The sequence below is a fragment of the Aspergillus piperis genome (assembly GCF_003184755.1).
Source record: "Aspergillus piperis CBS 112811 unplaced genomic scaffold BO85scaffold_7, whole genome shotgun sequence".
Lineage (NCBI taxonomy): Eukaryota > Fungi > Ascomycota > Eurotiomycetes > Eurotiales > Aspergillaceae > Aspergillus > Aspergillus piperis.
In genome coordinates, this window is record NW_020291597.1 from 160,282 (window position 1) to 174,994 (window position 14,713).

Genomic DNA, 14,713 nt, shown 5'->3' on the forward strand with positions numbered 1-14,713 from the left:
GCGGAGTCCAGATGCACCACCAAGAACGAGAGCGAGCGAGCGAGCGAGAGAAAGAGCAGGGAAGTGGGGAGGGACACACAGCCGATCGTACCTATCTAGCTTAGACTTGACTCAGGTCAAGACTCGACTCTAGTAACAAAGTAAGTATCTAACCCGGGATTAATCTGTTCAGCTCCGAGGCACGCCCGTCACTAGTCGGAGGAGTCGATTGCATGGTCAGATCGTCCCCATCCTATCGGAAACCTGAAACCCTCGAGGGGAACGAAGTCGGAGGAGACAGACAGACAGACACTCAGACACTCAGACAAAATAGTAGGCTGAGTGGCAGAGTCGAGGCTGTTTAGTCACTTTGGTGATTGTTGTTGTTATTGTTATTGTTGGTTGGCCTGTGTGTATGTGTGTGTGTATCGGATCTGTAATCACATTACCATACGGGATACCCACCCACAGCCTTCAATTGGATCTGACGACGACGACGCAAGCCTGCCGTGCCGCAGAGCTTCTGGAAGACTGGCAGAATCCGCACGAATCCCCAGCAGCAGGAAGTACGAACCTTGTTGAGCTTGTGGTGGTTAAGTTGCTGTCGAAGAACTCTCTGCTTATTTGTAGTTTACTACTAGTTAGATTATAGTGAGTTAAATGAAGAAATGTCATGTCAATAGCCTGTCAGTCAAGAAGTGTGTCTGGTTTCTTCATCTTGACTGTCAATCAAGACTTCATCTTGGGTTCATCTGGGGAATTCTGCTAGTGATTCCAATTCTCCATCTTCTGCCCGCATTGTCCACGAACCTCTTTTCCCTCTAGTCTCTAAGGTCTTCTTCCTCTTCCTCTCTCTGTCTCCTCTCCTCTCCCTCTCTCCTCTTCTTTCTCTTCCCCCTCTCGGTCTTCTTTCCTTCCTGCTCGGTTCCTCACCACCAGCACCACCACCACCACCGACTTACCACCCCGGTCATTCTCTCATTCTCTCCTTCTTTCTCTTGTCTCTCTTTCTCCCTCCCTCTCTCTCTCTCTTTTCTTTTCACCCTTTTCTTATCATTTCTAAATTCTTTCTTACATAACTCAAAAAAAGCTTTCCACTCCATCCACTGTTCCTTTGACATCATCCGTGTCTCCTCTCTTGACATCCTCTCTTATCTCCAACTCTCTCACTCTCTGACCCTTGGGTCCCTTTTCCCCTTGATTTCCCCACGACCACCACCACCACGATCTACTGATTTCATATTTTATTCCCCGTTTTTCTCCTTCCCCCCCCTCCCTCGATTTCCGAGAAGTGGTTCACTGGGGATTAAAAATTACAGATCCCTTAAAATATTTCTTATTTTATTTTATATATTTATCACTTATTTTTACCCTTTTTTTTGTTCACATTTTACCTAATCCATCGTCTTTTATTCTTTTTTTTTTTTTTTTTTTTTTTTTTTTTTTTTTTTTACTACTCTGCCACAACCCACATCCCAGCCCAGACCCGACCCGGTCGAACCATCCACCCAAGCCAACCTTCGCCCACCCGTGCGGCCCCTTCGCCCTCTCCTCCCGATCGATCTTCTTTTCCCTCTCCACCCTTCTTCTTTCCTCAAAAGTCTCGTGTCATCTTTTCTCCGTCTGGTCTTCACGGTGGCCCACCATGACGCCCTAAGTCTTTGGTTCTCTCTGGGTCGCGAATTTCGTCGCTTTCATCTAGCCGAATTCTCGCATGTGTCGCGATCTCTCTGTCTTCCCCCGTTGGGTTGATTTCACTCGGGCGCCATCTTCCTCCCCCCCGTGGGTGACGAACTGACTACACACCACCACCACAACCACCTTCACCACTACACACCACCACCACTACTACCACTCCCACCTCTCTCACCATTGACCGAATTCCTACCATTCTCTTCGCCTTTTAAATTTCCTTCTTACCTCTGTCGACCTCTCTTCCACACCTGTGAGTGAAACAATCCTGTGTGTTTGCGTGGGCAACTGCCTGTGTATGCAGGTGTGGCGATCGCAGCCAACCGCCGTCTGGAGGCGTGCATGCGGTGCCGGTGCAAAAGAACCCGGTTGTCTCAGAATGGGTTTTGGCTGGTCCTGCACGTTACCATCATTCCTCTCCCCCCCCCCACAGGGTCGAAGGATTATCGCTCATTCTCCTGCTGGACAGCTGCGGCCAACAAACTCATTGTTCAACTGCGCGCACCCCCCTCGACGGCGGCTTGTCGCCGTCGCTCATCTGCTTCGCTGGTCGCTGCACACTCTTCTTTCTCTTTTTGTCGCCTGCTCCTGTTGGCGCTCGCATATTCTGCAGACCGTTGCGTCCAGTCTCTGACCCTCGCTGACCCAGTCTAGAAACCAATTTAGAACCCAACTGTATAACGTCACCGATCGCAAGTCTCTCCTTTTTCACTTCGACTTTCTCAACGCTCCTTCGCTCCTCTTTGTACCGTGTACCGGCCGTTCGTTCCTCCCTTGAGATTTCCCGACCCTTCCACACCACCTGTACTACTATATCCATCAACCATATGAACCCGAGTTCGGACCGGCTAGGCTGCTATATATTCTCCTCTCACATCTGTTATTGTCCTGAGACTTGACATTCCGGAGTGGAGCCCCCCCCCCTAGATGATGGGCGTTTCAAATCCAACCGACACCATGGATGGCATCGAATGCTCTGCAATTTATATCGACCACCGTGTCCGATCAGAACGCTGGGTGTATCAAGGTACTCCGGAAGCACCGGCAGGCGCGGAGTCGGATTCGGGAACAATCGAGGAACCGGAATCGTTGTCGGCCGACGTTCAAGTTCTGTTAGGAGTTTGTAAACGCATCTATCTCTGTCAGGTCGGCACCGCTATCGCAAACAAGTTAGCAGAGATAAGCGACGGGGCTCAGAGTCGCTGCACACCTATCTTCGTTTTCTTCGACATTGATATACACGGCGAGGAGGCCGCTCTGCAGCGCCGCCGAGCGAGCCGCGGTTCGTGGCCCGATGTATCGCCTCCGTCGCCGGCGTCCCTGCGTCGCGGTTTTACATTCACCTCACAGTGGGAAGGGGCGTACGACCTGAAGTTGCTGTCAGGCTTGTCCGCGGACATCCAAGTTCAGGATGGCCCCAACGTGATCGTTCCGGTCGCTGTTCTGCGCCCTCCCTTCGCCGACCCCACTAGCGCCTCCCCGGCCGACCAACCCCGTATTCCGTCTTTCCCTGATCCTCAGCATATCTCCAAGTGCCTGGATGCTGGTGCCGTGGACGTGTTAGTAACCCCGTTGGATAGCTGTAGAGCTCAAGCTCTGGTTGTCCAGGCGTACCGGACTCGTAAAACGGCTCTCCGGGAACAGTCGCGCTTCCTCTCCCGAAAGAAACTGCGGAAACACTCGTGGGTGGGCGTCAATGACGAGCAACCCTATGCGTATCTTCGAGAAGCCATGGTCTCCAAGCTCATGCGAGGCATCTGCAATCCCGAAGAGGTTATCGAGGAGTTCCAGGACCGGGAACTGGACGTTCGTCCGGACCGCGCGGATTTCGTAAGAGAACACATTGCACAATGGGGTTTTACCGCCCATGAGTTTTCGGACGACGAATTGGTCTTGGCTGCATTTGAAATGCTGCAGCATGCTCTGCAATACCCGGAACTGGAGCAGTGGCAGCTGACACCAGGTAAGTAAATTGCCGCATAAATTGGGTTAGTGTAGGTCAACTGACGACGGGACTCCCTTTCCTAGGTGAACTTCGCACGTTTCTTCTCGCCTGTCGCGCCTCATATAATTCCTTCGTTCTTTACCATAACTTCCGACACGCAATCGATGTGTTGCAATCGGTCTTCTGCTTCCTGTTGCACATCGGCGCTCTTCCCCCCTACGGGCCTAATAGCCCGACGGTCGGCGACAAATGTCCGATCGCATCCCTCCTCACTCCGTTCGATACCCTTACCCTTTTGATCTCCGCCATTGGCCACGACGTCGGCCATCCGGGCGTGAACAACTTCTTCCTGGTCAAACTGAATGCCCCGCTGGCACAGCTATACAACGACAATTCAGTCTTGGAGGCATTCCACTGTGCTGCCTTCTCCCAGATCCTGCGTCGTTACTGGCCGACCGCATTCAAGGATCGACAACTTCGCAAGCTTCTGATCAGCTCTATTCTCGCCACGGACATGGGAGTGCACCAGAAATTCATGGAACGGTTGGGGTCGCTCCAGGAGAAGTTCCACGAAAACAACCGGACTGTGGATGGGTGGAAGCCCCAAGACTTGGAGCTTTATAAGACACTGCTGTGTGGGCTGCTGATCAAATGCGCTGATATCAGTAACGTGGCGCGCCCGTGGGATGTTGCGGAGAAGTGGACCCAGATCCTGCAGGAGGAATTCGCCAATCAGGGCGAGATGGAGAAGGAGGTTGGGATGGAGACTGCACTATTCGGCGGCCCACCGGAATTAGGGAATATTTACAAGCTCGCCACCGGCCAGATTGGATTTATGTCGATTTTCGCTTTGCCGCTGTTCGAGGGCGTGTCTGACATCCTGCCCGACCTGAAGTTTACGGTCGAGCACATTCGCAGCAACCAGTCGAAATGGCATTTCCTCGCCGACATGGAGAAGAATCGGCAAACCCTGCAGACTGATCTTCGTCCGGACGACTTGGTGTCGCCCCGCACTCAGAGTCCCATCCCAAGTTTGAGGGGCCTCCACGCGCCGCTAGCCATCAATAGTCCGAAAACCCCCATCAAACCAGCCCTTCCGACCAGTGAACCTGCGAGTCGGCGGTCAACCCCAGATGATTACTTTGGTACCGCTCCTACCCCGCTGGGCTCGGACGATGCGCCCAGCGACTATAATGAGAACACTATTAGTCCCGTTGTTTCGCCGGACACGCCGGGCCCGTCTATGGACATCACCGGGTGTTCGATGCCCTCGCCAGATGAGGCAGCCTCTCGCAGATCTTCTGGGGTCATGCCTGAGGGGCAGGCCAACACGCCTTCTGCTCGTCTGAGCGACAATATGGACGGTTGCTCCGACGCAATTCGTGCTTCGAGTGACCCCACCGTTCTGGCGGCTGTCCTGTTTGCCAATGGCTCTGCTGCAGGTAACGGCGACACGTCGGGTCGCTCCAGTGCTCGTAACAGCTCCGTGGAAGGGAGACCGAGTAGCTCGCGACATGGGCCGCCTAGTGGTCGACGCCAGCACGCGAATACAGCGTCGTCGGGACGCACATCGGGGCCCTCGAATTCACAGCGGAACAGTTGCACTCGCACGCACAGCGTCAGCACCTACAGCAACAACATGACACCGATCTCTCCGTCTACGAATGCCACTAGTTTCCTCAGTGTGGACAGCGATGACAAGGGCTTCCCCCGCGAAAGCATCAGTCGGAGTGACGGCGAATGGGACCGGGCGTACACGCGACCGGCCACATCGAACCACCCACAAGTCAGCGCTGCATACCCGAGCACTCGCCGGGCCTCCGATCCGCACAATTACGATGCTGCCAAGGTGACGTCGCCGGTGGGGAATGGGACGAGCAGCTCGGCACAATCCACGACGACGACTGGAAGCATGAAAAACGATGGGCGTGGGCCCCGGTGGGACGAGCACGGGTCCAAGGAGCACGCACCACCGCGCAAACTGCCGAAGCGACGAAGCCGACTGCGGTTGGCGTTCTGGAAGCGGCGCACACATCACTCGCATCAGCACGAGCTGAGCGGGGAGACGTGATGGCCCGGAAAGTTGATTGGATTTCAGTTTTCTCTTGTTTTCTCGTTTGGGATGATTCACGGTGTTCCTGGCGGGTTGGATTTTCGCGAGTGAGCAAAACGTGGGTTGGGATTACATGGGCACATATGAATGGGAAACATTCTGGTGACGACTCTGGATTTTATGATGGAATTGCATGATTTGACGACCGGCTCGGTGGATATAGCTATATCTGAGCTTTTGACGATGATGCACAGCCAGACATTGCGCTGGTCTAGCTGGCATGGCACTTGACTTCTTCGATACTCTTCTTTTTTTTTTTTTTCTTCTTCTTCCGATCTTTTTTCTCTTCTTTCACTTCACATTATCCATTTTACACATTGACCGTTTCATTTTCATTTGTCACCATACAGAGGCGGGCAGGACGGGGCAACTAGAGACGGGGCGTGGACTGGCGTTCTGGAGGTGGCTCAGGCAGGACTGTACTTGATATTTTGTATGGGTTTATTCCTTTTTAAATGGACTTGAGCATATATGCTTGTCTGCATTTACATGATGATTCTATTTGTTGAGTAGATGATCACTGACACTCCTCACACCTGTCACCTTCTTTCGTAGTAGCAGCAGTAGCAGCAGTAGAACCCTGCTCCTCACTCTTCCCCACAACCTTCATCTCACCCTCTTCCTGACTCTGCACCGGCACATTCGCAGCCCTCAAGGCCCGATCCGTATGCCCCAAATTCCTACTAGGATCGACGACATTTCTCACCAGACTTTTCAACACTTTGACTTCTACAAAGCCAAGCTAATTAGCAAATCATCCCATCGCAGCTCTACACCCATGCACCAGGAAGAAGAATAAAGAAATAGAGAAATGGAAGAGAAGGATAATACATAACATACCAGAAAACCCCCCATTCGTCTTCCTATCCCAGAGAATAATCTCGGTGATATCATCCTCCTCCTCATCCCCAGTACCTGCTCCTGCCACTGCTACTGGTACCTCTTCACCTTGTTGTGCTGTACCCGTAGATGTAGAAGAGGCAGAGGCAGAGGTAGGAGAAGAAGAAGAAGAAGAATGATACATCGTAACAGTAAACACACCCCCCGTCGCAGGAACGAGAGCTACTTCGCCAAGCTGAGTGTTGAATGTGGAGAGGAGTTCTTGGGCGAACTGTTTTTCCAGATTTAAATAAATAAATATATTAGTTTTGGGTTTGAATGGTTTAGTTTATATGTATATGTATGTATGTATGTGTGTATAGAAGTTAGGGGAGGAGGGTATGGGGTGACTTACGTATGCAGCGCGCAGTAACCATTTACATTGAGTGCAGTATTTGATGGTGATGCGGGGGAGGTGGTTGTGCATGTTGTTTGTTGTTTCCTTGGGTTTGGTTGTGGATGTGGATGTGGGTTGGGTGAGGGGTGGGAGAGGGGAGGTCATTTTTCTTTTTTGCTTCTATATTTCGTTATTTATCTTTGGTGGTGAGGTTAGGTGATTGATGGTGGTGAAGAGGAACGGGTAAGTAATTGTGTGAAGAGTAGTTAAGTTAGTACTTAGTTAGCTAAGTTGGAGGGGATGATTGGATGATGTCAGCGGGTGGGTTAGGGGTTGGTGGGTTTAACTAATTGTTAGTTACTTAAGTTGATAACTGACTTTGCTATTGTTAACTATTAACTAGTATAGAATTAACCTAACTGTGTCTTATGTACGGCCAGTGCAGGTGTCAATTAATCTTAGAAAAGAATTCTCCGAAGTCCGGGTCGTTGCATATGATCCATTCTGTGATCTGCCTTTTCTTTACTTCGCTGCTTATCTGAAATACTGTGTAGGTATGAGCAGTTGCTTCAACTATATTAACTAGCCCATCTATACTACAAACCGGGCGTCCGATTTTGTTTTCCCCATCCCGTTTCCAATATCACTGCTAACACAAAGGAAAGATGTCCAATAAAATCACTAGAAGGGAAATGACTCCTGTCGAGCACACTCTCACGCCCAACACAAAATGAGAAAATAAAGAGAAAAAAAGAGGTGCAACTGGAAGCCCGCGGGGAGCCGTGTGTCGCGTTTCAAGGTGGAAATCAGATCATGAACTGGTCCAATGGTGCGACCGCTCAGTCCCTCCCAGTTCATGCAGGTCCAGCGCGCTCCCTCGAGGGCCAGAGCCTCGCATCCGCTTCTCCGTGGTCTCTCTTTTCTTTTTGTCGCTGACAATGCTCACCGTTCGGAGCAACAAGGCGGATGGGCTGTCCATAGGTCCAAGGTATGGTGACAGAGAATTAGATGTAGAAAGAAAAAGAAAGGGTTGAGAAGTTAAAAAAAGAAGTGGTGAGAAAAAGTAATTGTCATCGCAAGAGGGGATATAAAAGCGCCGACGGACTGACGGCGACCCTCAGTCCGTCCGAATCAAAAGACGTGGAAATGTCATGAGACCATTACATGACCGTGCAGCATCCTCCCTGCTGCTGAGGGGCGTATGGGTCCTCACGCTTGTCGACCTGCGCGACCGTCAGTAACCCGCTGTCATTGCTGCACAACCAGAAGCAAGTGGAGAAAGAATGTCGCATACCTGACCCCATACGGATGGTACCATGAAATCGCGCGTGTTGTTGCAGTAGTTGATCAACCTGGATAAAAACGCGATGGGGTAAGTATCACGCGGTGGCTGGACGAGGGGGGCGGAGCACGCCAGCCGGGGAAACTTACGACAGAGCAGCCTCGGACACCTTGACACGAGGCCGGTCGAGGTCCTCCTTCAAGCGAGCATTGAGCTCGGTCAAACGACGGTACTTGAGATCGGCCACACTCTGCTTCTTGTTCTTGACATCACCACCCGATCGGAGCTCGTAGGCAGGCATTTTGACGACGGTTGGAGCGGGGACGAAACGTGCGAAACCCGGGAAGTTAATCGAATTAAGTTGGAGACGTAAGCGCGACGATGAGATCGGGCGGCGGCGGCAGTAGCAGCAGCAGTCGCAGCGGAAGTGGAAGAGACGTTGGGGGTGGATGTGCCTGGAGGTGGAGGTGGAGAGAAAGCAATGTGATGTGTTGGATGGAAGTTGGTGGATTCAGCAGGATCGGTCGGGCGGCTCAAGCTTAAGGTTCTTTTTTTTGCGCGTCGAGCCGGCAGGAAAGTAAGGGGAAAAGCAAAGCCGGGCGGGAACGGCGGGCGGACGCGAAAAGGGAGGGAGGAAGAGGTGGGAGGAGGAGGAACTTTGGGGGGGAGAGGATGGAGACGATTATGAGGGAGGGAGGGAAGAGGGAATGTAAGTGGGAACAGCGACCGGGGGAAGAAGAGAGAAAGAGGGGGGTTTCCTCCGAGGAATTGATTTCTAAAGAATGAATGGAAGGGGGGAGGGGGGAGGAGGAGAGGCTGAACTCGACTTCACGATATATTGAACGTGAGTAGGAATCAGACGAAGGAGTAAAAAGAAGACGAGGAAGAAGAAGAATAGAATTAGGGAGAGCAGGAAGAACCAGGAGGATTTGCTGGGCAGAAAGGAAAGCGAACGACTACTGCTGGACCAGAGGAGGAAAAAGGGAAAAAAGGGAAAAAAAGAGGGGGGAAGAGGAGGGAGGGAAATAGAGAGGGAAAATGGGAACTTTAGTCTTGGTATTAGTTGAGTTTAGTTAGCAGAATTACTGGTAGTAGCAGTATAATCGGGGAGAGAGAGAGAGAGAAGAGAGAGAAGAGGTGGTCTGTGAGTCGCAGGGGCAATCCGTTCATTTCCCACTGGAATCCATAATTCTTCTTTCCCTCCCCCTGAGAGAGAGGAGAGGAGTTGGTGAACTTAACTAGTTCAGTTTAGTCGATTTAGTTCGACTGGATAGCTCGGATGCAGTCAGCACAAAAAAAGGCTGTCTAGCAGGCGTTTTTCCGTTTTGCGTCAGGTTGTACCCTCCCTCATGCAGAAGCCTCTTTTTTGCTATTCTAATTCTTATTATAGATATAGTCCATGAATTGAATTGTTTGTTGTAGCATTGATTATTTCTGGAGGAGGCTCATCAGCCTCACGTGGATGGATCACTGCTTGATCCCCATCCTATCCAATCAGTTCATCCCTGAGCACTGTTGCCCTCTCTCCTCCGTCTTTCCCCCCCATACTAGCTACCTACCAATTATACTGAGTACTCCCGCCCCCTTCATCATCAGCAACAGCAGCAACAACACTCTTGTTTGCTGTCGCAACCCTGTCAATCGTATATTTTATTTTCCATCTAGACACACTAGTCCATAGTTCAGAAGCTTGGACGCGTTCATGACAACATGTTCTTACTTCACTGCAAGTGATCATCTCGTCTCAAACGGGCCAAACACAATCCACCCGAGAGAGGAGGAAGGAATGGAGAATGGCTCCCCGAGAAGTTGGCTGAGAAGCAGAACAGCCAACTCTCAGAATATGGGGAAATAATGGCAGAAAAAAGGTATGTCTTCAATGGAATGAATGGATAAGAAAGAAATAATTATAATGTACCATAAATCATTCCCATGGGGACAATTCCCTGCAATCCACAGCCATAAACACGGGGATAAACACGTGACCCGCATCGCTTAACCCAAAGTGGGAACGCCGGCGGCCGGAATTTTCGCGGTTCGCACAACGAGAGAGTCAGAGAGCGAGAAGAGAGAGAGAGTTGCCCTTGTCTGTCTTTCTCAACAAGATTGACTGCCTGACGTTCTCTTGTCTGGGTCTTTCTCGCCGACCGTCGCGTGGCAGCCTTTCTATCTTCAGGCTCCTCCTTACGCCCTCGACTCCCTGCTGCCCGCCTGTCGTTGTGCGATCCGACGTGCCTTTTCTTCCCTTTCGACCTTCTCCCAGTCGAAGGATAGCATCGTCGTCTTCATCCACCATATTGTGATCGCTTATCCCAGCCGCTATCGTCGCCCACCATGCCGCCTCCGCCTCACATCAAGCCTGAAAATGTCCTCAAGGTACGCCAGTCCGGTTACTTGTCCCGAATACTATTCGATTATATTGTCGGAATGTTATGTCGTGGGATGGCAAAGGAAACATGTGGTGATGGAAAAATTCATGCTGACCGGTATCTTGTCCGCAGAGGGCTCAGGAACTCATCGCCGTGGGTCAGGCCCCCGCCGCCCTCAACGTCCTTCACGAACATGTCACCTCCAAGCGGACGCGCAGCAGCCCCATCGCCTCTCTGGAGCCGGTGATGCTCCTCTTCGTCGAGCTCTGTGTCGATCTTCGCAAGGGCAAGGCCGCCAAGGATGGTCTCTACCAGTACAAGAACATCGCCCAGAACACCAACGTCGGAACGATCGAGGTAGGAGAATTTTTTTTTATTCCCCCTTTCATACACTACATCCCTCCCCCAACCGCAGTATCTAACCCTTCACCGGTATAGGTTGTTCTCAAGAAGTTCATCGAACTCGCCGAGAAGAAGGTCACCGAGGCTCAGGCCAAGGCCGATGAGATCCAGTCTTCTCTCGAGTCCGCCGCCCCTTCCTCCAACGTCGAGGATCTGGAAGCCATCGAGACCCCCGAGACCATCCTGCTCGCCACCGTCTCCGGTGAGCAGTCCCGCGACCGCACGGACCGTGCTGTTGTCACTCCTTGGCTCAAGTTCCTCTGGGAGACCTACCGCACCGTGCTCGAAATCCTCAAGAACAATGCCCGCCTTGAGGTTATGTACCAGACCACCGCCCTGCAGGCCTTCCAGTTCTGTCTCAAGTACACCCGCAAGACTGAGTTCCGCCGTCTGTGCGAGCTGCTCCGTAACCACGTCCAGAATGCCGCCAAGTACTCCGCTCAGATGCACGCCATCAATCTCAGCGACCCGGATACCCTCCAGCGCCACTTGGACACCCGTTTCCAGCAGCTGAACGTTGCCGTCGAGCTGGAGCTGTGGCAGGAGGCCTTCCGCAGCATTGAGGACATCCACACCCTTCTCAGCCTCAGCAAGCGCCCCGCCAAGAACGTCATGATGGCCAACTACTACGAGAAGCTGGCCCGTATCTTCCTGGTCAGCGAGAACTACCTCTTCCACGCCGCGGCCTTCAGCCGTTACTACAACCTTCTCCGCCAGTCCGCCGCCACGCTGGCTGCTGGCCAGGGTACCAAGAAGGAGAACCCCTCCGTCACCGAGGCCGACATGACCAAGGCCGCCTCCTTCGTCCTGCTGTCCGCCCTTTCCATCCCCGTCATCAGCACTTCCCGCTCCCGCGGTGCCCTGGTCGATGTGGATGAGGTCCGCAAGAACAAGAATACCCGTCTCACCAACCTGTTGGGCATGGCCTCTCCCCCCACTCGTGCGGTGCTGTTCAAGGATGCCCTCAACAAGGGCCTGCTCAAGCGCGCCCGCCCCGAGATCCGTGACCTCTACAACATCCTCGAGGTGGACTTCCACCCCCTGTCCATCTGCAAGAAGATCACCCCCATCCTCAAGCAGATCGGTGCCGACCCCGAGATGGAGAAGTACGTCCTGCCTCTGCAGCAGGTCATCCTGACCCGTCTCTTCCAGCAGCTGTCTCAGGTCTACGAGTCCGTCGAGCTCAAGTTCGTCTACGAGCTGGCTCAGTTCCCCGACCCCTTCCAGATCACTCCCTCCATGATCGAGAAGTTCATCATGAACGGCTGCAAGAAGGGCGACCTCGCCATCCGTGTCGACCACATCTCTGGTGTCCTCACCTTCGACACCGACGTCTTCTCCTCCGCCAAGGCTCTGCACCCCGGCAGCGCCGCTGGCTCCGCCGAGAGCGAGGTTGGCTCCGTCCAGCGCCTGCAGAACACCCCCGCTGAGATTGCCCGCCTGCAGCTCACTCGCCTGGCCAAGACCCTGCATGTGACCTGCATGTACGTCGACCCCTCGTACAACGAGGCCCGCCTGCAGGCCAAGCGTGCCGCCCTTGCCCGCGCCGAGGCTGGTGCCGCCAAGGAGCACGAGGAGACTCTGGCTCGCCGCGTCATCATCGAGAAGAAGAAGGAGGCCGCCACCGATGCTCTGCAGCGCAAGCAGCGCGAGGAGGAGACTCGCAAGCGCATCCGCACCCAGCAGCTGCAGGAAGCCGAGAAGCAGCGTCTGTTGGATGAGCACCGCGAGCGTGAGAAGAAGCGCATCAAGGATGAGCAGGACCGCATCCGCCAGCAGGAGCTGAAGAAGCAGCTGGAGGAGCTCAAGACTGGCGTCAAGGGCATTGACATCAGCGAGCTTGACCTGAACGAGCTCGATGCCAACCGCCTCCGTGCCATGAAGCTGGCTCAGCTGGAGAAGGAGAAGAACGAGCTCAACGACCGCATCCGCACCACCGCCAAGCGCATTGACCACCTGGAGCGTGCCTTCCGTCGTGAGGAACTGAAGCACATCCCCGAGGACTACGAGAAGCAGAAGCAGCGCGACATGGAGATCTACGAGACCACCAAGGCCGAGGCTCTCAAGGAGGCCGAGGACAAGCACAAGGAGGCCGTTGCCCTCAAGCACCGTCTTAGCCGCCTGGTGCCCCAGTTCAACAGCTTCCGCAAGGAGGTGTCCGAGAAGCGCCACGAGGAGTTCGAGAAGCGCCGCAAGGCCGCTGAGCGCGACTTCGAGGCCAAGAAGAAGCAGCGTATCAAGGAGGTCCAGGAGCGCAGACGCCGTGAGCGCGCCGAGCGTGAGGAGGAAGAGCGCCGCCGCAAGGAAGAGGAGGAGCGCATCCGTCGCGAGGAGGAGGAGAGAACCGCCAAGGAGGAGGAGCGCCGCCGTGTCCTCGCTGAGGAGAAGGCCAAGCGTGAGGAAGAGAGAAAGTCAGTATCCCCCAATTGGAACCCCCCCCCGGTCGCCCAATTCGTCAAAGACCACTAATTGCTAACCCGCCTTACAGGAGACTCGATGAAATTGCTATCAAGCAGAAGCAGCGTGAAGAGGAAGCCGAAGCTCGCCGTGCCGCTCGCCGGACCGGTGGTGCTGAGCGCGAGGCTGCGCCGGCTCCTGAGCGTGCTGCTCCTACGGAACGCATTGCCCCTCGTCTCAACCTGGCTCCTCGCACTGGTGGTGGTCCCAGCTGGAGAGAGCGCCAGGCTGCCAAGGAGGCTGCTGGTGGCGCTCCTGCTGCTGCTCCTGAGCGTGCTGCTCCCGAGCCTGCCCGCGAGGAGCCCGCTCCCGTGCGCAGAGGCTACGTGCCTCCTCACCTGCGCTCGGGTGCCAGTGCTACCCCTGCTGCTCCTGAGCGTGCTGCTCCTGCTCCTTCCACGGAGCGCTACGTTCCCCGTGCCATGCGTGAGGCCGGCTCTTCCCAGCCCCCCTCCCGCACGCAGACCCCCGGCTCCAGCTCCGACAAGACCGAGGAGTCCAAGCCTGCCGCTGGCAAGTGGGTTCCCAGATGGAAGCAGCAGCAGGGTGGCCAGTAAATCGCATGATGACATGAAAAAGTTCTTTGGATGTTTGATGAAAGGGCGTCTGATATGAGTCAACCTTCCTCTTTTCTCTTTTTTCTCTCTCTCTTTCATCCTTGTGTTGTATAAACACACAACTCTCATCCACCTACAAACACTTTTCCGCCCCGCCTCCCCATCTTCATGTTCGCATAGTACCTTTTTTGTCCTCCTTCCTTAGCCTCAAACCCGGTACGATTCTTCTTTTTTTTTTCTACCTCCATACTGTTCCTACTACGTCTTTTAGTTCTTTTAGTTGATGAGGTATGAACCTTTGCGAGGTGAGAGAGAGAGAGATAGATATCGGGGGTTCTTCACACCATGAGGTTGTAGTTAAAGCTCTTTGCCTCCCCCCAAACCGCCAACTGCTTGATCTAATTTTTCTTTTTCTGGGCATGCCATGTCAATTGATTGATTGATTTTTTCTTACATTACCCGATCTCATGGTTTTTTTTACCAAATGCATAGTATTTTCTTTCGTTCCTTCACTTTATACCTGAGTTGTAGACATCACTTAACACTTAAGTAGATAGATAAGAGTATATTCGGCATGAAACCACCGATATCACTTGTTTCAAGTCACCCCCCACCCTAAAAAAAGGACCCTAAACAATCTGTCTTCCTTTCCTCCTTCTTCCTCATTCGATATGACCGACTGGTTGCATGCACACCAGACA

The 14,713-nt window shown here is 53.3% G+C and overlaps 5 protein-coding genes across 5 annotated transcripts; 3 read left to right on the forward strand and 2 right to left on the reverse strand.

Annotated features, from left to right (window-relative positions):
• The first annotated feature begins 1,872 nt into the window (after nucleotides 1–1,872).
• Nucleotides 1,873–2,461, forward strand: BO85DRAFT_271740 (uncharacterized protein). The gene has a single exon (XM_025655100.1). It carries the CDS (start codon nucleotides 2,014–2,016, stop codon nucleotides 2,323–2,325), a length of 312 nt encoding a protein of 103 aa, XP_025516231.1. The 5' UTR covers nucleotides 1,873–2,013; the 3' UTR covers nucleotides 2,326–2,461.
• Nucleotides 2,366–6,073, forward strand: pdeB (3',5'-cyclic-nucleotide phosphodiesterase PDE2). The gene is made up of 2 exons (XM_025655101.1): nucleotides 2,366–3,634; nucleotides 3,700–6,073. The coding sequence occupies exons 1-2, from the start codon at nucleotides 2,599–2,601 to the stop codon at nucleotides 5,685–5,687; spliced, it is 3,024 nt and encodes a 1,007-aa protein (XP_025516232.1). The 5' UTR covers nucleotides 2,366–2,598; the 3' UTR covers nucleotides 5,688–6,073.
• A 76-nt stretch (nucleotides 6,074–6,149) lies between these two features.
• On the reverse strand, nucleotides 6,150–7,323 carry BO85DRAFT_448369 (SelT/SelW/SelH family protein). The gene is made up of 3 exons (XM_025659921.1): nucleotides 6,964–7,323; nucleotides 6,570–6,840; nucleotides 6,150–6,458 (listed from the first exon to the last, which is right to left on the reverse strand). The coding sequence occupies exons 1-3, from the start codon at nucleotides 7,108–7,110 to the stop codon at nucleotides 6,247–6,249; spliced, it is 630 nt and encodes a 209-aa protein (XP_025516233.1). The 5' UTR covers nucleotides 7,111–7,323; the 3' UTR covers nucleotides 6,150–6,246.
• A 782-nt stretch (nucleotides 7,324–8,105) lies between these two features.
• BO85DRAFT_487050 (guanine nucleotide-binding protein subunit gamma) lies at nucleotides 8,106–8,528 on the reverse strand (the record flags this gene model as incomplete). Its single annotated transcript, XM_025663428.1, has 3 exons — nucleotides 8,106–8,168; nucleotides 8,240–8,297; nucleotides 8,377–8,528. 3 exons carry the CDS (start codon nucleotides 8,526–8,528, stop codon nucleotides 8,106–8,108), a joined length of 273 nt encoding a protein of 90 aa, XP_025516234.1.
• Nucleotides 8,529–10,561: 2,033 nt separating this feature from the next.
• Nucleotides 10,562–14,012, forward strand: tif32 (putative eukaryotic translation initiation factor 3 subunit EifCa; the record flags this gene model as incomplete). Its single annotated transcript, XM_025655931.1, has 4 exons — nucleotides 10,562–10,603; nucleotides 10,729–10,953; nucleotides 11,035–13,409; nucleotides 13,487–14,012. The coding sequence occupies 4 exons, from the start codon at nucleotides 10,562–10,564 to the stop codon at nucleotides 14,010–14,012; spliced, it is 3,168 nt and encodes a 1,055-aa protein (XP_025516235.1).
• Between the last annotated feature and the right edge of the window lie 701 nt (nucleotides 14,013–14,713).